The 24,641-nt window shown below is 43.9% G+C and overlaps 1 protein-coding gene across 2 annotated transcripts in view; it reads left to right on the top strand.

Annotated features, from left to right (window-relative positions):
- KIF16B (kinesin family member 16B) overlaps positions 1 to 24,641 on the top strand; it is a 327,221-nt gene that overhangs the window by 56,273 nt on the left and 246,307 nt on the right. For both annotated transcript variants that reach the window (XM_044289350.1, XM_044289349.1), the window contains exons 7-10: positions 3,942 to 4,084; positions 12,676 to 12,844; positions 13,120 to 13,251; positions 17,270 to 17,445. In XM_044289350.1, coding sequence (XP_044145285.1) covers positions 3,942 to 4,084; positions 12,676 to 12,844; positions 13,120 to 13,251; positions 17,270 to 17,445 — 620 coding nt within the window. The remainder of the gene's footprint in view (positions 1 to 3,941; positions 4,085 to 12,675; positions 12,845 to 13,119; positions 13,252 to 17,269; positions 17,446 to 24,641) is intronic.

The raw sequence follows: 24,641 nt of genomic DNA, 5'->3' as shown, positions 1-24,641 counted from the left end.
TTTTCTATGGGACTGCGGGAGATAGCCTAGAACAGCGATCAGCTATTTCCAGCGCTTCCATGGAGATTGAATGGAGCGAAAGGGTGCATGCCCAACCTGCAGCTTTGTCAGGTCAGGGGAACGGGACCCCCCTTTCTTGGGATTGTTGTGGGGCCCAGCATTCGGACCTCAAGCGATCACTTAGGTCAGACCCCAAGCGATCAGATACTTGTAAACTTGGCACAAGCTCGTTAAATACTTAAATGACTTAACACTTAAGGCTACTTTCACACAGGTGTTTTGGCTTTCTGTTTGTGAGATCAGTTCAGGCCTCTCACATTCGGTCCAAAACGGATCAGTTTAGCCCCAATGCATTCTGAATAGATGAGGATCCGTTCAGAATGCATCAGTTTGCCTCTGTTCAGTCACCATTCCGCTCTGGAGGCGGACACCAAAATGCTGGCTGCAGAGTTTTACTGTCTGCCTGAGGAAACTGAGCCAAATGGATCCGTCCTGGCACCCCTTTAAGTCAATGGGGATGGATCCATTTTCTCTGACACAATCTGGCACAATAGAAAACGGATCCTTCCCCCATTGACTTTCAATGGTGTTCAAGACGGATCCGTCATGGCTATAGAAGACATAATACAACTGGATCCGTTAATGACGGATGCATGTGGTTGTATTATTGTAACGGAAGCGTTTTTGCAGATCCATGACGGATCCGCAAAATACGCTAATGTGAAAGTAACCTAAATGAGTTGTCTTGGGAGACACTTTGAGGGTAATGTCCCATTAAAGGAAGTCGACGCTTTCCACTTTCGTTCCCAGTCAGTTCTGCTTTGTTTGGGGCTTAATGATCTACCATCAACTGTAATGGCCGCAGTGAGTCAGACCCCTGCCAGTCGGCCTTTCCTGGCATATTTTAATGTACAGTTGCAAGAAAAAGTATGTGAACCCTTTGGAATGATATGGATTTCTGCACAAATTAGTCATAAAATGTGATCTGATCTTCATCTAAGTCACAACAATAGACAATCACAGTCTGCTTAATCTAATAACACACAAAGAATTAAATGTTACCATGTTTTTATTGAAGACACCATGTAAACATTCACAGTGCAGGTGGAAAAAGTATGTGAACCCCTAGACTAATGACATCTCCAAGAGCTAATTGGAGTGAGGTGTCAGCCAACTGGAGTCCAGTCAATGAGATGAGATTAGAGGTGTTGGTTACAGCTGCCCTATAAAAAAAACACACACACCAGTTCTGGGTTTGCTTTTCACAAGAAGCAGTGAATGATGCCTCACACAAAAGAGCTCTCAGAAGACCTACCAATAAGAATTGTTGACTTGCATAAAGCTGGAAAGGGTTATAAAAGTATCTCCAAAAGCCTTGCTGTTCATCAGTCCACGGTAAGACAAATTGTCTGTAAATGGAGAAAGTTCAGCACTGCTGCTACTCTCCCTAGGAGTGGCCGTCCTGTAAAGATGACTGCAAGAGCACAGCGCAGACTGCTCAATGAGGTGAAGAAGAATCCTAGAGTGTCAGCTAAAGACTTACAAATGTCTCTGGCATATGCTAACATCCCTGTTAGCGAATCTACGATATGTAAAAAAACACTAAACAAGAATGGATTCCATGGGAGGATACCACAAAGGAAGCCACTGCTGCACAAGAACACCTGGATGTTCCACAGCAGTACTGGCAAAATATTCTGTGGACAGATGAAACCAAAGTTGAGTTGTTTGGAAGAAACACACAACACTATGGACCAGATTTATCATGACTCTGACAGCTCACTCCACTTTCACATATGGCTAAAGTCAGTTTTAGCCAAGTCAGATTTATGATCGGCCTTTTAAGACTGTAATAAATGTGGTTTGACGGTAGCAGTTTATCCGTCAGTAAGCAGCTTTACAAAAGTCGCACATCTTTATGAAAAAGTCGCACGTTTTATGAAAAAGTCGCATGTTCTATTAAAAAGTCTCATAAGATAAGCATGGTCCTCACTGGAGTGAAATTGCGACTTTTTTGCGACTTTTAAAAAAAGTCCCAATAGTAAATCTGTCTAGAGATTCATTTACATAAGAAAACACGCCCACTTTCAGAAAACTGGCGAGCATAGTGCAGAGCAGGAAAAAGTCGCAAATTTGTGCGCAGTTTTAGCCTTTGGGACTTTTTTGAGACTTTTTCACTCCATTATTCTGACCTGAGCTAATGATAAATCTGGCCCTATGTGTGGAGAAAAAGAGGCACAGCACACCAACATCAAAACCTCATCCTAACTGTGAAGTATGGTGGTGGGGGCATCATGGTTTGGGGCTGCTTTGCTGCATCAGGGCCTGGACGGACTGCTATAATCAAAGGAAAAATGAATTCCCAAGTTTATCAAGACATTTTGCAGGAGAACTTAAGGCCATCTGTCCACCAGCTAAAGCTCAACTGATGATGGGTGTTGCAACAAGACAACGACCCAAAGCATAGAAGTAAATCGACAACAGAATGTCTTAAACAGAAGAAAATACACCTTCTGGAGTGGCCCAGTCAGAGTCCTGACCTCAACCCGATTGAGATGCTGTGGCATGACCTCAAGAAAGCGATTCACACCAGACATCCCAAGAATATTGCTGAACTGAAACAGTTCTGTAAAGAGGAATGGTCAAGAATTACTCCTGACCGTTGTGCGCGTCTGATCTGCAACTACAGGAAACGTTTGGTTGAAGTTATTGCTGCCAAAGGAGGTTCAACCAGTTATTGAATCCAAGGGTTCACATACTTTTTCTACCTGCACTGTGAATGTTTACATGGTGTGTTCAATAAAAACATGGTAACATTTAATTCTTTGTGTGTTATTAGTTTAAGCAGACTGTGATTGTCTATTGTTGTGACTTAGATGAAGATCAGATCACATTTTATGACCAATTTGTGCAGAAATCCATCATTCCAAAGGGTTCACATACTTTTTCTTGCAACTGTATAGTCTACCAGTGTTCTCCCTCCACTGGCTGGAGAGCTACTTGTGGCTCTGTGTGTTGGCCCCTGCTGATACTGTACTAATATAGGGTTGTCATAGCACTACTACAGCTTGTCACTTAGAGTCAAAACTATAAAAAGGGTTAGGGTTAGTGGGAGTACAGCACTTGTGCCGATCAGCTGTTTGAAGAAGCGGCAGTCAGACGAGTGCGGCCGTATATTTGGTAGTTGGGTTGTAGAACTTTTTTAGTTTTAATATTCAGCACCACCTGTTGTATACCCAAATTATTTATGAACTATTAAAGTTTGAGCATTTAGATTGATGCCTGATGCAAACTTGCAGATAATCTTAAAGGGGTTTTCCAAGACTTGACTCCTGATGACTTATCCTCTCGCAGCTTAGCCAGGCCAATAATGTCATAATAATTTATCACAAGGCCTAGGTGCAGCTCAGTCTCATTGAAGTGAATGGGGCTGAGCTGCGATACCAGGCACAGCCACTGTACAATGGACGGCGCTGTGCTTGGTGAGCAAGAAGGCCGCTGCACTCAAAGGAGCGCTGGTGCCTTCTCAAACAGCTGATCGGCGGGGATCCTGAGTGTCAGCCCCCCACTGATCAGATACTGACGTCCTATCGCCTATGGTTAGTGTATGCAGCTCCTGCATGGACTTATGTGTCTCCATGGTAACAAATACCAAACACCCTTTTTAGTCTGATCCTGCAGTCATTCTTTCTGTCCCCTACTTCTTGATAACTTGACGAGTGGACAGGAGGATGATTCTTCTTATGACTTTTTGCTTCATTTTGAATTTTAGATGCTTTGTAATAATAATAAAAAAAATGGTGCAATGCTGGATCTTCCATTTAAAGTGCTGAAGCAGCTGTCGGAGTTGGCGCATATATTAAAATACATGTTAATTTGGTTCTTATAAAAGTTGTAATGTACATTTGGTTTAGGGTTGACGCTTCTCTTTATGTTTGCAGATTTGTCCAAGCACTTGGTCCAGAATTACAGTGATGTGGAGGAGCTCATGGACGCTGGGAATATCAATCGTACCACAGCAGCCACAGGGATGAACGATGTGAGCAGTCGGTCCCACGCCATCTTCACCATCAACTTCACTCAGGTATTGTAGTGCCTGGTTTCCCTGCGCTCAAACCTGTTTAACCAAGTCAACCTGTTTTTGAAGGAAGCTTAAACAGGTCCTGATTGGGGGAAGCCACACTTAGGCCCCCGAGCAGGCATTCCATTTATGAAGAAGTGCAAGCCTCCTCTGACCTTCCAACTTCCAGACTGAAATCTGCTCCAGCTTGTGCCCGGCGCAGATTTCAGTCATTATTTACACCACTGTCTGGCATAAAGAATGATAAAAGTCCCGGGGGATGAGGTCTCGTCCCCTTTTTGGTAGTTGGTGATGGTGGCGTAAAAAATGCCAGTTGTGACTAAAAGAATCTCGGTGGCACTTGAAAAGTGGCAAAACCAGGTTTTGCCATTTTGTATCACCAGAAGACCGGCATGAGGGGTAATACATTCCTCCCTTCATTTCTTTCTGGACTTTTTTTGGCTTGTAAAAAACGCCATGAAATTCATACCTTTTAGCCATCTGAAATGATGAGTGTTAGGCCCCTTTCACACGGGCGAGAATTCCGCGCGGGTGCAATGCGTGACGTGAATGCATTGCACCCGCACTGAATTCGGACCCATTCATTTCAATGGGGCGGTGTACATGAGCTGTGATTTTTCACGCATCACTTGTGCGTTGCGTGAAAATCGGAGCATGCTCTATATTCTGTGTTTTTCACGCAACACAGGACCCATAGAAATGAATGGGTCTGCGTGAAAATCGCAAGCAAGTGCGGATGCGGTGCGATTTTCACGCATGGTTGCCAGGAGATGATGGTGATGAGCAACCCCGGACCCTATTAAAGTAAATTCACTGTATTATTTTCCCTTGTAACATGGTTATAAGGGAAAATTATAAAATCTACAGAACACCGAACCCAAACCTAAACTTCAGTGAATAAGTTCGGGTTCGGGTCTGGGTACCACATTCAGTTTTTTTTATCATGCGCGTGCAAAAACGCATTGCACCCATGCACTAAAAACTGAACAACGCAATGCAATCGCAGTCAAAACTGACTGAAATTGCGTGTGGGTTTCCCGCAATGCACACGCGATGCATCCGGAGCAAATCCGGGGCGCCCGTGTGAAAGAGGCCTTAATCTGCAGATACATATTCTGAGGATAGACCATCAGTATCTTGGTCCTGGAAAACCCCTTCAATAGGACATGTGATATTCAGTCAGTGCCTTGTTATTTGTCCTGTTAAAGGGGTTTTCTGGGATGATGTTTCCTCAGGATAGGTCATCAGTAGGGAGGAGTGAACTCAAACCTCACCGGGTTCCGGTAGTGAAGGAATTGTGTTATGGATTCTGTTATAACGGAATATAATGGAATTCGATGATGGAATGCAAAACGGAAGCCTTTAAGAGGCACTCCAATTTGATCGGTCATAATAGAAGTCTATGGGAAAGCCTAACTGATCCAGAATTCCTTCATTACCCGAACCCGGTGAGGTTCAGGTTTGCGCATCCCTAGTCATCAATAACAGTTCAGTTGAGGGTCTGACACCCCGCACCCCAACTGATCGCTGTTTCAGGCAGGTGTCAGGGCTGGAAACTATACAGTGGATAAAAGACTCTGTCAGCTGTGTAGTTTCTGTCGCCAGCGTACTGAAGCTCACGCCACTATGCGGTGGACGGAACCTTGTGCTTCTAGCGCCATTCACTGTATAGCTTCCAGGGCTGGAGGTTGCCCAAAACGTCAATCAGTGGGGGTGTGGGGTGTTGGACCCTCACCGCCCTGATATTGATGATCTATCTTGAGGACGGCTATCAGTATTTAAGTATCTAAGTTTCTTTAATAGGGCATATGACAAGGCACTGACTGAATCTCGCAACTCCTTAAAGGGATTTTGTGTGTGTATGTGTGTGTGTATATATGTGTGTGTGTGTGTGTGTGTATATATATATATATATGTGTGTGTGTGTATATAATGAATGAAAGAAAACATCAGCACTCTATAGGTATGCCAGGTGCAATTACCACAATAATGCCATATACATATACATATATACAGGTCCTTCTCAAAAAATTAGCATATTGTGATAAAGTTCATTATTTTCTGTAATGTACTGATAAACATTTAGACTTTCATATATTTTAGATTCATTACACACCAACTGAAGTAGTTCAAGCCTTTTATTGTTTTAATATTGATGATTTTGGCATACAGCTCATGAAAACCCAAATTTCCTATCTAAAAAAATTAGCATATTTCATCCGACCAATAAAAGAAAAGTGTTTTTAATACAAAAAAAGTCAACCTTCGAATAATTATGTTCAGTTATGCACTCAATACTTGGTCGGGAATCCTTTTGCAGAAATGACTGCTTCAATGCGGCGTGGCATGGAGGCAATCAGCCTGTGGCACTGCTGAGGTGTTATGGAGGCCCAGGATGCTTCGATAGCGGCCTTAAGCTCATCCAGAGTGTTGGGTCTTGCGTCTCTCAACTTTCTCTTCCCAATATCCCACAGATTCTCTATGGGGTTCAGGTCAGGAGAGTTGGCAGGCCAATTGAGCACAGTAATACCATGGTCAGTAAACCATTTACCAGTGGTTTTGGCACTGTGAGCAGGTGCCAGGTCGTGCTGAAAAATGAAATCTTCATCTCCATAAAGCTTTTCAGCAGATGGAAGCATGAAGTGCTCCAAAATCTCCTGATAGCTAGCTGCATTGACACTGCCCTTGATAAAACACAGTGGACCAACACCAGCAGCTGACATGGCACCCCAGACCATCACTGACTGTGGGTACTTGACACTGGACTTCAGGCATTTTGGCATTTCCCTCTCCCCAGTCTTCCTCCAGACTCTGGCACCTTGATTTCCGAATGACATGCAAAATTTGCTTTCATCCGAAAAAAGTACTTTGGACCACTGAGCAACAGTCCAGTGCTGCTTCTCTGTAGCCCAGGTCAGGCGCTTCTGCCGTTGTTTCTGGGGAATGCGGCACCTGTAGCCCATTTCCTGCACACGCCTGTACACGGTGGCTCTGGATGTTTCTACTCCAGACTCAGTCCACTGCTTCAGCAGGTCCCCCAAGGTCTGGAATCGGTCCTTCTCCACAATCTTCCTCAGGGTCCAGTCACCTCTTCTCGTTGTGCAGCGTTTTCTGCCACACTTTTTCCTTCCCACAGACTTCCCACTGAGGTGCCTTGATACAGCACTCTGGGAACAGCCTATTCGTTCAGAAATTTCTTTCTGTGTCTTACCCTCTTGCTTGAGGGTGTCAATGATGGCCTTCTGGACAGCAGTCAGGTCGGCAGTCTTACCCATGATTGCGGTTTTGAGTAATGAACCAGGCTGGGAGTTTTTAAAAGCCTCAGGAATCTTTTGCAGGTGTTTAGAGTTAATTAGTTGATTCAGATGATTAGGTTAATAGCTCGTTTAGAGAACCTTTTCATGATATGCTAATTTTTTGAGATAGGAAATTTGGGTTTTCATGAGCTGTATGCCAAAATCATCAATATTAAAACAATAAAAGGCTTGAACTACTTCAGTTGGTGTGTAATGAATCTAAAATATATGAAAGTCTAATGTTTATCAGTACATTACAGAAAATAATGAACTTTATCACAATATGCTAATTTTTTGAGAAGGACCTGTATATGCCAGTGACGTATTGTTGCTGCTGCAGCGGTGACGTCCCATATACCGCTGCAGGCAGTGGCTGAACCTAAGGGCTCTTTCACACAAGTGGGAATAACGCTCCATGTGAGAGAGGGATCCTGTGTTCTGGACTTACAGAAGTGCAACACATTATCATGATTGATAATGCTGTGTGCCTCTGTCTGACCTTTCTGTAACGGGGTTTATACTGACATATAAAGCGCTCAGGCAGAGGCTCACAGCATGATCAGTCACGATAATGCCGTTTGCTTCTGTAGCCCAGACCGCACACTCTTTCTCTCACACGGAGCTTGATTCCTGCAAGGGACACGCTCGTGTTAAGGCCAGAAAGTGGCTGTAGCAGTATATGGGATGTCACTACTATAGCCGTGACACTAGATCACCAGTTGCAGCCCAGGGAAGAGGAAGGAGTAGTGGCATTGAGCGCTGGTGAAGGTGAAATGTGTTTTTTTTACCAACTCCACAGCAGTTTCAAATAAAAAAACAACCCAATTAAAGCAACTTCTATACGCAGCCTAGAAGCTAGGTCGTGACCTATCAGTGGCAATGGAGAATAATTGTGAACATATAATGCTGAGGCTGAGCTGTCCAGTCATGCTTCCATGGTGTAGGTTCATGTGTCATGTTAGCAGATTATAGTCGCCAACAGCACTTCAGGACGGATTTTATTGCTGCAGATATTAATGTAGAACCCCTACATTCCTGTACTGTGTGTGCGTGGAGCATAATATATGTGAAGTAGTAATTGTTTAATGAAATCGTCGCAAGGTTCCCGCTCCTGAGGAAGCGAATACGTGGTAGTTTTCTCTGAGGCTGTTCTCAGCGTTCCCAGATGTCCATGTTTTAATCAATGCCTGCTATTTTATTGCTTAAATTAACTGAAGAACAAAATCTCAAATAAAATAAAGTATTTGAACTTTTTGGAATTATTTCCTATTTCCCATAGTTTAAATTCGACAGCACTGGATGAAACGTGGATGATACATAGTCCCTCTTCTCCACCGTTCAGTAGAGATAGGAAGGTGGTAGATGGTATGGCGTTCAGTGAACTCTGGGGGTCTTAAAGGGTTTGTGTCATGAGAAATAATGTTATGTAGCTGACTGACATGAGCGATTTGTAGACCCAAGAACCCCGGCTTGCAAATACAACCTTCAATCGTTTTTTTTCCTGATTTTATGGCATAGACTGCTTACTACAATGGTCGGCTGATCCCGCCAAAATCAGCAGGTTTGACTGACATTAATCTAATGTGTATGGAAAGCTTAAAGCAGGCATGTCCAAACTGCGGCCCTCCAGCTGTTCCAAAACTACAACTCCCAGCATGCCTGGATAGCTTACAGCTATTAGGGCATGCTGGGAGTTTTGCAACAGCTGGAGGGCCACAGTTTGGACATGCCTGGCTTAAAGGGTTTCTGTCATGAGAAATCACGTTCTGTAGCTGACTGACATTAGCGATGGGCTACTGTCAGCAGTACATAACAGTGTTCTTTATAACTGCCTGCCTGCCGCCGTTCTCTTAAAATAAAGACTTTTAAAATATGCTAATGAGCCTCTGGGTGCTATTAGGGCGTTGCTTCAGCACCTAGAGGCTCGGTCTATGCACCCTTTCGCACGCCCAGGTCCAGTTGATTGATTGACTTTTGAGTTCTCCTCAGTGTCCAGTAAATCCCGCGCCTGCGCCGTCTCGTTTAGTATTCGGTGCAGTGAGTTAAGGACGTGCTCCTGCTGCCGGCTTCCTTCCTTCAGCGCAGTGAGGAAGCTGGCAGCAGGAGCGCGTCCTTAACTCACTGCGCCTGCACAGAATACTAAAAGGGACGGCGCAGGCGCGGGATTTACAGGACACTGAGCAGAACTCAAAAGTCAATCAACTAGACCTGGGCGTGCCAAAGAGTGCGTAGACCGGGCCTCTAGGTGCTGAAGCAACGCCCTAATAGCACCTAGAGACTCATTAGCATATTTTAAAAGTCTTTATTTTAAGAGAACGGCGGCAGGCAGGGAGTTATAAAGCCCACTGTTATGTACTGCTGTAGCCCATCGCTAATGTCAGTCAGCTACAGAACGTGATTTCTCATGACAGAAACCCTTTAAGCTTTCCATACACATTAGTTTAATGTCGGTCAAACCTGCTGATTTTGGCGGGATCAGCCGACCATTGTAGTAAGCAGTCTATGCCATAAAATCAGGAAAAAAACGATTGAAGGTTTTATTTGCAAGCCGGGGTTCTTGGGTCTACAAATAATTCCTTAGGCGACACGTTTGGAAAGGTGATGAATGGTTTGGCTGCTTTCTCCTAAATATGAAATCCAACCACGGAAAGGCGTCGGGTCACCAGCAAATTTTCTGCTAATTGCAGTAAATAAGTCAATTATTTTTCTGCGATATTTAAGTTCATCCATTTGTACTTTACTAATTAGATCCGTGCACAGATTGCCTGCAGTTTGGCACATGCCCGAGGGATGTTTTTGTAGGTAATATTTCTGGTCAGTCTGGGATGCTGTAATGAGTGTGTAATGTGCGCTTGATGAAAGTGATAGATTAAGGCCAGAGAAGATGTATTCCGTTTATCAGTCACTTTACAGATTGCCATGCTTCTTATGTTCAGAACGTTTTATGTGACCAAGGGCGCGTTCACGTCAACGCTAGTTATTTCCATTTGAGTAGCAGAAGAATGAAAATAACGGAAGTGCCAGATTCGGCACATGACTGAAACCGATGGAGCTGAACAGATCCCATTAACTATAATGGGGTCAGTTTGGTTTCCGTTCAGGTGTCCGCTTTTTTTAGTGTCTGTGTTCTGGTGTCTGCTCTTTTTGGCCGAATAAGGCTGCTTTTTACACTAGCGTTTCTATTTTCCGGTATTGAGATCCATCATAGTCATAATACCATTAAAAAAAAGTTTCCATTTTGTCCCCATTCATTGTCAATGGGGACAAAACGTAACTGTACGGAATGCTCCAAATGGTTGCGTTCTCATACCGGAGAGCAAACCGTAGCATGCTGCGGTTTGCTATCCGTCATGGGATGCGGAACAAGACGGATCCGTCATGACCCACAATGCAAGTCAATGGTTAGTTTAACTCAATAGACACAATAGAAAATGGATCCGTCCCCCCAGACTTTCAATGGAGTTCATGCCGGATCCGTCTTGGCTATGTTAAAGATAATACAACCAGATCCGTTTATAACAGATGCAGATGGTTGTATTATCAGTAACGGAAGTGTTTTTGCTGAGCCCTGCCGGATCCAGTAAAAACGATGGTGTGAAAGTAGCTCGCGCAGATGTGAACATGCCTTGAGGAATACGGTAAGCCCACAGCAAATGTTACACGGGTTCTCTAGACTTTGTTATAAATTCCCCTGTGTGCTTATCTGTGGAGGGAGGATAGTCTGCTTGATTCTCACCCCTCCGTCACATGGCCAATTCCTCTTGCGTGACTGCCGGGACTGGATGCAGGTGAACAGGATGACTAAGGGTTGTCCCGTTGGGACCTGAGTGGAAAAGCCTGCATCCAGTCCTAGCAGTCACGTGAACACAACATAGGGGTAACTACTGAGCAGGTCAGCCTATCGGAGCCCGGAGAGCCCCTTTACAGAGGAAATCCCGTCAAAATGATGTACTGACATATCTTATATACATGTGAGAAGATCAAATTGTCTAGTCCGTAAACGTGGACCGCTACAGAGTTAAACGCCATTTAAAGGGAACCTGTCACATTGAAAATAGTGTCCAGTCTGTGAGCAGCATGTTATAGAGCAGGAGGAGCTGAGCAGACTGATATATAGCTCTACCATAGTGGAAAAATCTGTGTAACTTGTAATGTATTTATTTTAATTCCTGCTCATTCTGGGCTTAGGAGTCCAGTGGTCCCACTCAGTGCTATCCCTGTGTACACAGTCATAGAGGGAAGGCTGATAAGACCGCCTACTCGACTCCTAAGTCCAAAACGTGCCGGAATTAAAATGAATAATCTGGTGCCCCCCCCCCCCCCCCCCAAACTATAATATATATCAACCTGCTCTGCTCGATAGCTTCTGCCTACAGATCGGACTGCATGTTCAGTATGACAGGTTCCCTTTAAGTCGATCTCAATTTACTATGAATATTCTCAGATGTTTAAAAAGTCTCAAATGGGTTTCAGGGCTTAATAAGTCTGATAACTTAAACATTACATTCAGATTTGGTTGTTTCTGGGACAGTTGGGTGATGGTGAGTACGGCCACAGTTACACAGGTTAAGGATAGTGGCATTACATGGTCTGTATGACAAATAGGGCTAGTTATCCAGAGATTGTTGTACTGATTATCCATATAAGGATGTTATATTGCAGTTCTTTTATTGGACACTAGATGTCAGCATAACAGAGTACGCTCCAGAAATGTCTTGTTTTACAGTCTGCTGTAAAATTGGATGGTTCCATCCCATTATCACCAGTAATCAGGGGGTTGTCACCAGTTTCTGGTGTCAGACCATTAGTCTTTGCAGGCCTGCCTTGCACTTTGGGTTTCCATTCATTCCAGGTAATAGCTTCATTGGGTTTCTGTCTGCTTGCGCGATACTTGCTGGTTGTCAGACAGTTTTCTTGGCTCAGCGTGCCATATCAATTCTCACGTCAGATCAAACGGGAGAGTATGCCTGGACAGTCCCTTTAAGTTTGGTTCGTTAGGACCGCAGGGAGTTTGGTTGTCACAGCTGCAATGTAGACAGTTAAACACGGATACAATTCGCTGTCTGAATAAGGCCTTAGACTGCAGTCTCCAATGTAACTAAGACTGACGTGAATAAATGAGATTCTTCTCAGTGCTTTGGAAAGAGTGTGACTGCGCAATTAAAGGTAATAAATTAGACAAATTGGTTTCCACCTTATCCTATAAATCTACATTAATAGCCGCTGTTTCCACCTGTATCATACGCTCTGCGTGAAAGATGATCGCGGTAATTGGTTTAATTTGTTCTTTACTTTCAGGCCAAATTTGATGCCGAAATGCCCTGCGAAACAGTCAGCAAGATTCATTTAGTGGATCTGGCCGGAAGTGAGAGAGCGGACGCTACTGGTGCTACTGGTGTGCGACTCAAGGAAGGAGGAAACATTAATAAGTCTCTAGTAACTCTGGGAAATGTCATCTCTGCCTTAGGTACACCATTAAATTAGGATTTCTTAATTTTTACATTGCTTCCCGTGATTGCTGCTTCGCTGTCGTCTCATTCAATATTTTCCACCAGAGACATATATTAAACATTGCCTCCAACCATTTAAAAGTTTAAAAACGTATTCTGTGTTTTATGACTGTAACAGTGGAGGAAACATCCCAGAGGGATACTTTAGACTTTGAGGAGAGAATAGAAAGTCGTCTTTTTTTTTTTTTTTTTTTTTTTTGCATTCATTCCTTTTTCTGTCTTTTGTCCTCAGCTGATTTATCTCAGGATGCAGCCAGCCATCTTGTGAAGAAAAAGCAAGTGTTCGTGCCTTACCGGGATTCCGTCCTGACTTGGCTGTTAAAAGATAGCCTGGGAGGAAACTCTAAAACCATAATGATTGCCAGTAAGCATTCAGAGAGCCTCTCCTATTAATGCGGTTTGGAAGGTTAGCTGTAAAATAAGAGTAATTGATTCTACGCTTTTCGATGCGGACTATAAAATGTGCTGAAAGCGGCTATCTCCATTACTTGGTATCTAAGATCAGAGATAGAAGACCAGTGTCTTCAAGTAAATAAAGGGTTGACTTAATATTTTCACCCTGTCTAGAGAATTATGGAGGTTACGAGGCAAGTACAGCTCACCTTAAAGGCTTTGATTGCATTTTACTCATTTTAGGCTAAAAAATAAATTTATTAATTTGGTCTTTTTTGAAAATGTCAAGCCGTTTCTGAGATACTTGGGTTAAAAATCAGTTTGTTTGCAAGCTGTGGCTTTGTTTTCTTTAAATCCCGTCTGATGGCTCATAAGTAGCTCTTCTCTCTGTTCTCCTGACCTCATAAACACTTATTTAAGGGCACCTTTACAGTGGCTGAGAATCGGCCGGATTATTGCTAACAAGCGTTCATAGGAACACTTGGAAGCGTTTATATCTGCCTGTGTAAAGGTGCCGCTGATTACCCGATGAAGAAGTCAAATCATCGTTTGCTGGCAGCAGATCGTGCTGTCTAAACAGGCTTGCTGTCTGCAAACAGTGATTATGTATGGGGACGAACGATGGCATTAGCGATGGCTCTACTGTGAAGGAGATCACTGTATGTAAATGCATCGGTCTTCTTCATTGCGCTTGCCATGTAGGAATGCTTCCTTTGTAACAATCGCCTGCTAAATTGTCCAGTGTAAAGGGATCTTAAGCCATATTCTTATCAATTTGATAAGAATTGAACTATAATGATTGTGCATGAGGTCAGGAGATCAGAAATAAGAGCTACACATGAGCCGTCAGATGATGGCATTCAAAGAAAGCACAGCTTGCAAACAGACTGATTTTTTTAAACCCTTGTATCTTAGAAACGGCTGAACATTTTTAATAAAGACCAATTAAAAAAATTATATTCAGCCCAAAATGAGTAAAAGGCAATCATTAAAAAAAAATTCCCCAAAGGTGTCCATGATTTACTTATTGATGACCAATCCTTAAAGGAGTTTTCTGATGTCAGACTCTGCCTGCAATAATAAGAGATAATTACTTACCTGGTAGATCCAGTGTCACTGCTCCAGTTCTCCCAGTTGAGATCTGTTTACCTGGCTGCAGCAGTGGCTGCCACAGTCATGGGCTTTAGTTCTGATGTCAATCTGAGGCCTCTTCAGGGCACTGTTAAAACCAGTGATTTGGCTGCGCATGTTGTCGACATGACATCACCACTGCAGTCAGGTAAGGCTAGGTCTACACGACAACATTTGTCGCGTGACATTTTGTTGCACTAATGTCGCGCGACTATTTTTATAATGGCAGTCTATGGTGTCGCACTGCAACATGCTGTGACTGCGATGCAACAGTTGCAGAAAATCGATTTGAGATAGATTTTTCTGCCACTGTTGCGTCGCAGCATGTTGCATGTTGCAGTGCGACACCATAGACTGCCATTATAGAAATTGTTTTGCGACATTGGTGCAACAAAATGTTGCACTACAAATGTTGCAGTGTAGTTGTGCCATCTGTCGCGCGACAAATGTTGTCGTATAGACCTAGCCTTAACCAATCCCAGCCAGGAGTGGCTGCGCAAAACCAGGTAAGTCGTGATCACTTCTGTATTTCAGGCAGATCGCCTGTGTTCTCTGGTTTCCCTTTTAAGACAAATCATTAATATAAGCACTACATATTGGAGCAGTATAGTTTTGGTGCCCAGTTTCGGCACTGGAGCTTGGTAAAACTGCTGATCGGTTGGGGTTGTCCAGCTTTAGAAGAAAACCAGGCAACCTTTGGGATCAACCTTCAATAAAGAACTGATAAGTACTCACCTGTCAAATACCGCGCTGCTGCTCTGGTTCTCCCAGCCAGTCTCTCGTTACCTGGCTGCAACGGGATGGCACTTTGACAGCACGTGAATGCTGCAGTCAGTCACTGGCCTCAGAGGTGCATCGAAGAGACCAGCGATTGGCCGCAGCGGTCACATGTTGTTGACTTGAAATCTCCGATGCAGCCAGGTAAATAGAGCCTGGCTGGGAGAACTGGAGCTTCGTACTGGATCTGCCTGGTAAGTTCTTCTTTTTTCTGCATGCTGATCCAGAGGGTTGTCTGGTTTCCTCCTGAAGCCGCCCAGCCTCTTTAACACATATATAGCACAATATCCCAAACAATGGTACTAATCACTGTATACCAAAACCAAACTATGAACCAATCACTGGTACACAGTGAAAAAAGTAACACATGCAAACAGCTAGGATTAATTCAGTCTATTCCATTTCTGTATTTATTTATTTATTTATTTATTAATTACAATTTAAAAAGTGGAAAAACAGTTAAAAAAAATGGATTAGCAAAAACGCATCCAGTGAATAATACAACCTCCTGCATCCGTTCAGAACGGATCCAGTTGTATTATTTCCAAAATGTCCGTCTTGATTAGTATCCCATGACGCACACAAAAACACAGCAACATGAAACGGAATGCATTCTGGTGAACTCTGATCCGTTCAGTTCAGTTTTGTCCCCATTTGACAATGAATGGGGACAAAACGAAAGCGCAGATGTGAAAGTAGCTTTATGCAGAACCTAATATTATAAGCTGAGATGAGCCCCAGGTATAACTGCATAAATCACACACAATCCTATATAAGGTCATGAAGAATGGTTGAAAAAGAACCATCCCCCATTACATTATAATACAGCGGGGGAGATTTATCTTCTCGCTGGCGCCTGAAAGGTGGAGTTGTGACTTTTTTACTGCGGCTTTTAAAAAAAATTGTCATATCACTCCGATTTTACGCTGCCCTCAGCACTTTCTCTAAAAGGGGGCATGACAAGGGCGTAGTCAGCCGCTCCGACAAATGTATCTTCGTATGCGCCAGTTTTCTGGTGTAAATGAAGCCAGAAATCTACGACAGCCTAGAGCTGTTGTAGATTTCTGTTTAGGCGCACGGATTGCAGGAGACGAGGCATGTCCTCCAGCGGCACCAGGGATATCAAGACCAGGGCAGAAAGCGAAATCGCCCAGGGTCTGTACAGTAAACCCATGTGGGAAAAAAACTGCAAGTTATCAACCCTTTTATGACATAGTAAACAGAGGAAGAACCACCATCCAACTACCTTGCGTTTTGGGAAGTCCCATAATAGGGTCTTTTGGCAAGTACTGATATTGCGTTGACGGTGTCTTGGTTAAGCCGGCCATGCCTGTTAGATAGAAGTGTTCGGCTGACCGCTATCTCTCCCCATACGTATGCGTTCTATGGGTTCTGGCCATGCGTCTATGGGTTCTTAATAGCGAGTGGAGTAAGCCGTTGCCAGAAATGTCTGCAGCAGTTTTTATCCTGAGAATAAAATAATTGGGCATGCAGAAATCCGACAGCCCCATCCTTCTCTCCTCCAAACTCAGCCCTTCCTACACATCAGAAGGTCGGCTGGTCCTGCTGAGACCGGTGGCTTTGGCGGACATGCAGCTGATGCCAGTTTTATAGGCGTAGATAAAGCTGTTAGGATTTGAAGGTGAGACATGAGAAATGAACTTTGCAGCCCCCACTGAAATGAAGTTCGATGGCGGAGTGTCCTCCACTTTTGTATGTCGGTTTCTTAACATATAATCAGCAGTGATGATTTTGGTATGTCTTCTCCTGCGTACCCTCAATCAGCCGCATCAAAATGCAATCCATTTTTTTGCTGAGAAATATGTTTCCAGTCTATAAATGGAGCAAGTCTGATACTTTGCTTATCATGAGATCCTTCATCACTGCTACGAAGCCGCAGTTATCTCCTAACCAGACGTTTGCCAAGTCGTGAAGTAGAGCATAAGAAATATAAAGAAGTGAGCAGAGGACACGTACAAGTAATAGCACAAACCTATTTGACTTTCAAATTACAAAGCACCTTCTTGTTCATTGGAGCTTAAGGTGCTGAATAATTTGCTTTTGGATTCTTCTCTTCGCAGCTATTTCGCCTGCTGATATCAATTATGGAGAAACCTTAAGTACACTTCGCTATGCAAATAGAGCCAAAAACATTATCAACAAGCCCACCATTAATGAGGATGCTAATGTCAGGCTAATTCGCGAGCTTCGAGCTGAAATCGCTCGCCTGAAAGCTTTGCTAGCTCAGGGGAATCAGGTTAGTGCTTTTAATTCTCAACTTATAATTAACTTTCTTTGACTAATGGCATCTATTTCAAGGTCTTAATATGATCATTATCTCTTTCATTAAATGTATTTGGGTAAGAGTAAACATCTACCACCTCCAGATATGAGTAAGTGACAAGACTCTAATAAGACCACTTACTGTAGCATTTTGTGCCCGTCGCTGCTCGGGCTCTTCAGCTCAAGTCCAAATGAATGTACTTTTGAGATGTCTTGCCTGGAGCTCAGCTCATTAAATCTACACAGACATGTATGACCAGGCTCACGGAAGGGCACTGACGAATCCCATCTATCCCGTGTTAACGAGATCATTTTTAAGGTGGTAGTGCCCCTGAAAAAAATGTTGTGCCAAACAGATCATGGGGGGACATGTACTAACGGTTTGCAGCACTATTGTGGCCATATGTGCGCCATAATTTGTGACTTTTTAAGCTTCTCTGGACTTTTATGAAGTGCCGAGAAAAGGGCTGGGGCTTAGCGGGAGGGGATGGGCCTTTGTGCCGCCCACCAGTTTTACTATAATTTTTACCAGAAAGTGGCGTAAGTTGTAGGTGAAGTCTAGACCTCAGTGTTTGTCACAGGGCAGAAATGCGCCTTATTTGCCTAATCTGCTTCTTAATAAATGAGGTGCATCTTGGGCTACTTTCACACCTGCGTTCGGTGCGGATCCATCTTGTATCTGCACAGACGGATCCGCACCGATAATGCAAACGCTTGTATCCGTTCAGAACGGATTCGTTTGCATTATAAAAGTCTAAGTCAAACCGGATCCGTCCTAACTATGGGAGGCGGATCCGTTTTCAATTGCACCATATTGTGTCAGTGAAAACAGATCCGTCCCCATTGACTTACATTGTAAGTCAGGACGGATCCGTTCGGCTCTGCATCGTCAGGCGGACACCAAAACACTGCAAGCAGCATTTTGGTTTCCCCCTTAAAAGCGGAACGGAGACCAAACGCAGCCAAACTGATGCATTCTGAACGGATCATTATCCGTTGAGAATGCATTGGGGCCGAACTGATCTGTTTTGGGCTGCTTGTGAGAGTCCTGAAACTGATCTCACAAGCGGACCCAGAAACGCCAGTGTGAAAGTAGCCTTAAACCAGTGCAGGGAAATCGAGACTGGCCGAGGGGTTCGCCAGTTTTAATAAATGTCCCTTGTTGCCTCAACAGCGCCCCAGTAAATAATTATAACCTGTTGTCTGCTGGAGTCCTGCACTTACGTGGGCGGTGGACCCTGTGCCTAACACCTGTAGTATAAAGGGAATCTGTCTCCTCTAAAACACCCCCCCCCCCCCAAACTAACAAAAGCAGTGTATGGACGGAGTAGAGTTAACACTCCTGTTTTCTGAGATTTCTGAGTTGTGTTATCTAATTTAAGCAAACACCTTCAATGGCTTTTGTCTCAAGATAACGCGATGAGTTAAGAAATTTGAGTTAAGAGCTGGAGTGCTAACCCTGCTCCATCTGTATAGTGTAAATGACGCTGATTCTGATTCCGACACTGTGCTCCTACAAACCAGCAGTAAAATGCATTAAGAGGACTCCTCTTTGAGTCCTCTCCATTATGTGCATGAGCTAAGCAGTCCTCGCTATGCTTTTTACTGCTGGTTTGTCTGAGCACAGCACAGCGTCAGACTTCAAGTCAGTATGAAGAGAAATTGAACTCGGTGTCATTGACCTTATATGCTGCTTACGCTAGTTTAGGGAGTGTTTTTCAGCTGAACGATTCACCCTATTTCAGCCGCAAACAACAAATCTGCAAGCTTCGGACACCTTCCCTCTGCATTCCGCACTTTTTGTCACTCCCATTAATAGAAAGAACTGTTCTCTTCTGCAATACAAATGGGACATAAACTGTAATTTGCGCAGTGATCTGCAAAAAATATAGCTGTGTGCTTGGCCCCATAGAAATGGATGAGTCAGTGTGCGGTCTGCGAAAATAAGATAGCACATGGATGAAAAATAGTCGTGTGCATGAGGCCTAAACTGCATTCAAAAATAGTGCATGTTCCAAACCCAAAACCAAAAGACGGAATATAGAGAACTGAGGGCCGTTTCACACGAGCGGATGCCGTGCGTGGCATCCGCTCCGTGAAAGAGTGCCAAGACCCGCTGCAGACTGCAGAGGCACGGAGTATTAACATGACTGTTAATGCTCCGTGCCTCTCTGTGATCGCTTTACTACGAAATCACAGTTGTCACTGTGATTTCGTAGTAAAGCGATCACAGAGAGGCACGGAGCATTAACAGTCATGTTAATACTCCGTGCCTCTGCAGTCTGCAGCGGGTCTTGGCACTCTTTCACGGAGCGGATGCCACGCACGGCATCCGCTCGTGTGAAACGGCCCTAACTAGGGTAGAGATCCCCAACCTCCGACACTCCAACTGTTCTGAAACTACAAGTCAAAGAATCTTTCTTTCACTTTTTAATGGGAATTATAAGAACAGCTGAGTAAGTGTGCATGCTGGGAGTTGTAGTTTCACAGATGCTGGAGTGCTGAAGTTTCCTGGTCCCTGAATTAGGAGCTTCTCGGATTAAAATCCAAATATGAGCTGGCGTGTTTTATGTTTTTATTTTGCCTGCCTTCCTCCTCCTTAACACTTCTCCTTCCAGTAGTCCAGAATATTTGACCATCTGACGCACATCTTGCAGATTATACGTGCAGAATGCCATTTTACTTTGCCGTACTTTCTGCATGCCACATGTTTATAACAGTTGTTTACTACTGGTAATTCTCGGAAATAGTCAGGAAGACTGTTCCTTCCTTGTTACCTATAATAATCAGTGCAACCTTTATTTCTTAGCCTCTTAGTGCGTTGATGCATACAGAGCTACAAAACATACAGGAGATTACAGAACACATACCTCTTACATCCAGTGATGTGTCCGCTGATGTAGATGTTCTCTTTCTTTATCTTCTCCATTCGGACCAGACCGCCATGATGATTTCTTTCAGCCATCTCTTGTCTCTGCAGAGTTTGAAAACTACTTTTCCATCCTCCTTCCCACCTTCTGAACACCCCATCCTGCCACCTCTAATTCTGTGCCCACTGTGCTTCCCAATACTATACTGCAGTAACAGATACCCCCCCTAAAAATACTATTACCTCACAAATAGTTCACCTTCAATAATGATTGGCACACAGTGCCCTAAAAAATAATTGCACCCAGCATATAGTGTCCCTGAAACTTATAGTGCCGTAAACAGTGTCCTACAAAAATAATTGTGCTAACCTGATACTGTGCCAGAGTGCCTCCCAATGTAACAGTCCTTCCAAAAGTCCCACCAATTGTAATAATTCTCTGCCAGAGTACACAATGTGGTAACAGTGCACCCAATAGTAATAATGTTCCTTATTTTGCCCCCAGTAGTAATAATTCCCCCAATAATGTGTGCCTGTACAAAAAATACCCCCTTATAATGTGTGCCAGTACAAAAAAAATGACACCTTATAATGTTTGCGAGTAAAATAATTCCCACTTGCAATGTGTTCCAAAATGCTCCCTTATGACGTGTGCCAGTACAAAAAAAAACCTTTAGTGCCTCATGTAGAAGAAATGTCCCCATAGTGGCCACCTTTTAATGTGTGCCAGTACAAAAATGCTCCTTTTTACAGCGGCAATGTCCCCATAGTGCTTTCTCCCGTTACAAAATAATGCCCCCTACCCCAATGCGGCCGAACAGCATGCTGCCAAATAAAAATAATAAACTCAAATACTTACCTCCATTCTGTGTGTCAGCGATTCAGTGCAAGTTACAGACCTCTTCTAGTCTGTGCCCTGATCTCTATGCAGCGCGGCTCAGGCAGCGCAATAATGATGGCACTGGCCTCTGATGGGCTACAGGAACTAGGACTAAAGCCTATTAGAGGAAACCGTGGGCCAGGGAGACATCGTTCCGTGCCTCGTAGCGGCATTGAATTGTATTGCTGTCCCGAGTAGAGCGATGCAGTTGAATATGTAGAGATGAACATTTCCACAATGGAAGCGCTCATTGCCATGGCCTTTCCGCTGCCCACCTCTTGCCTCTACCTGGTGCTGCCTGAGGAAATCGCCTCACCTCGCCTCATTGGTGGTGCACCCCTGGAGCTGGCTCAGGAGCTGTGCCGCTCAGTACATGATGGGTTTGGAAATAACTCTGACACTGGATGTTTCCCTACTTAAATGCCTAAATTGAAAAAAATCCCCTTTTCTCATTTATCGCATATAAAATATTAACAATAACATAATTTAAACTTTCTTAGTAATTCTGTGTCCAAAAAAGTACAGTGGAGCACTATCCCGCAAAATAATTGAGTGACAGCTGTAGCATCCAACCAGGAGACCCTTACAGCTGTCACTCAGAGCAGAGGGGAGGGGCTATGAAGCAGATCAGTGCTGAGTACATTTCACAGTGAAGTTTCACCTCCAGTGTACTTAAAGGGAATCTGTCACCAATGACCTCCCTATCCAGCGGTTTGCATAAACACTCAGCTGTGTTTTCAACTGATTTTTATTTATTTTTTTTTGATCTGAGGCTCGGTTCCTGAGTTATGATACTTTTTCTAAATACGCAAACAAGACTTTTGGTGCAATGAGGACGTCAGCGTTGCTCTTGTTGCACCCAAGCTTCACGCCTTTCTGTGGCCAGCCTCTGCCTTGCTGCTTCGCCACTGCTTGGTCCTGTCAATTGAAGCAGCCAGCGGGGGTCTGGCCACAGAAAGGAGTGGAATTTAGGCCCAGCAAAAGCAATGGTGAGGCCCTTCTTGCACCAAATGTTTAATTTGCGGATTAGGAAATTAAACTCTGGAACAGAGCCGTGGATCAGCAAAAGGGAAACAAGATTTCGATCAGGTGAACCTCAGCTACATGTCTGTGTGACAGCTTGATAGGGAGGTCGCTGGTGACAGATTCCCTTTAAGGAGCAGGACCTGGCAGAATAAAACATCATATTAACACTACTCTTGTAAAAAAAAAAAAAATAATCCACAAAAGGTATGTTTGTTCTACTCTCCCTAGCCCATACCTAATGCTGTCAGCAGCTCTGCATAGTCAAAACGGCAGATAGACTCTCTTTAAAGGGTCAACTGCTCTGGAAAGCGGGAGGCTGCAGTGTGATTGCTTGCTATGAGCAACCAGAAAGGTTTTCCTGTCAGGCACTTGATAAATGAGGGCCCATCATTTTTAGCTTCTCCTTGTGGTCAGAGATGTTAGTTTAGCTTTAACTTTAATGTTCATGTTAGATCCTACATTGCGCCACACTCTGGTAACAGGAAACCAATTCTGGATTCAGCGAGCAATAATGTAGAAAAACACAGTGTAATGCAAATCGTCATATAATAGTTTGCAGAGTTCCTCAACTTTTTTTCTGAAAAGCAAGTTAATCCCTGTAGCTCAGATTCCCGGTTCTCTAATATCTCATACCCTGGCGGATACTTGATATTTCAGGCTTTGGTAGAGTTAAGCTTGTTAAACGTAAGTCTGGTAATAGTTTCTGATCAGTTACGAGTCTAGGAGGTTTTTATGGCTCCTCGTTGTGAGGAATGTAAAGGAAATACCGTATTAAAATCGTCAGCACAGGAGATATATTGCACCAAGAGATTCTGTGTTTTTATTCAAAATCCAAACACTAAAGGAAAGTAATAACTTACTCAAGTAACAAATTAGTCCCAGTTGTTTAGGAGAAAAGGGAGGGAAATAAATGCATGTGTTTGTAGATACTGACAGTGCAAATAAGAAAGAAGTTGCTCCTCTCTTGTATCAGCCGCACTTGGTTTTTTGTAAGGTATTAAATTCAAAAGCAAGAAGTACTTGTGAAGAGAACATGAAATACCGGAGACTATGACGGCTCAGGCGATGCATAGTAGGCTTAAAAGGTGTTAACCAGTGTTGTAGAAGCACTCGAGATTTATTCTAGGGTTATAAATGTAATAACTGTGTATATAGCTGCCTGCCCGTAATAGGGTCGGGTACAATTCATGGAAATAAAGGATGTGAGGTCTGAGAGGGATCTCTTTCAGAATATAGGCATCCTTTTAAAGTATAGGTTCTTGTTTTTTCATCTGAAAGTAGTTGAATCTGGGGATTGCCAGGGCCTAATTGAATGCAGCTCTTTTCTTAAAGGAGTATTCCCACCTCAGGATGAGCTATGCTGTACAGGCACATTTAGGCTAGGGTTACACGACAACATTTGTCGCTCGACATTTTGTTGCACCAATGTCGCGCAACAATTTTTATAATGGCAGTCTATGGTGTCGCACTGCAACATGCTGCAACTGCGACGCAACAGTCGCAGAAAATCCATTTGAGTTGGATTTTTTTTTCTGCGACTGTCGCGTTGCAGTCGCAGAATGTTGCAGTGCGACACCATAGACTGCCATTATAAAAATTGACGCAGCAAAATGTTGCGCGACAAATGTTGCAGTGTAGTCCTAGCCTTACACAGGCGGAGGATCTGCCGATTGTCGGGAAGGGAGCGTTCATTCCCTTTACAGGCAGCAATCCCCTCCACAGTGTGAGGACGAGCAATCGCTGCTGCTACCATTCGTCCCCATACAGAATCATTGCTACTGGGCAGCAGAGTGTTGTTCAGACCGCACAATCTGCTGCCAGGGAATAATGATTGAGGTGATCTGCGGCACCTTTAGACAGGCAGATTATCAGGAACGGGCGTTTGTGGAAACATTCATTCCCGATAATCGGCCCGAACATTGTGTAGATCCACCTTAACTCTCTGTGCTATGCTCAGGGGAAGACTGAGAACTTGAAGTAGCTCTAGGAAAAAAAGCTAAAAGTGGCCCCATGTTGTAGATGGGTTCAAGTTGTGACAGTAGACAGGGGCAACAAAAGTAGTCAGGGCCTACAATACCATAGTACAGCACAAAATACCACAGTGCAGAACAATATACTGCCACCCCTGTCGCAGTATTCAACTTTATCACCGTCCTGAGCATGGCGATACAGTTGAATGCAGGAGGGCACTTGCGGTCGCCGGCCAGGTGCTGAGTAGCTGATGCTCTTAGCATTAAAGGGGTTATCCAATCCTTTAAAATGTCCCCCCATATGCCAGCCCCCCACTGAACTGAATAAAGTTATCTGGGTCCCCACACCGCTGCTCTGCTGCTGCTTTTCCTCATGTGGTGACGGTGTCGGTGGGGGGTGGGGGGTTTGGGGCAGCCAATAGCAA

Source organism: Bufo gargarizans, chromosome 4, assembly GCF_014858855.1.
Source record: "Bufo gargarizans isolate SCDJY-AF-19 chromosome 4, ASM1485885v1, whole genome shotgun sequence".
Classification (NCBI taxonomy): Eukaryota; Metazoa; Chordata; class Amphibia; order Anura; family Bufonidae; genus Bufo; species Bufo gargarizans.
This window is presented reverse-complemented; position numbering and strand designations above follow the sequence as displayed.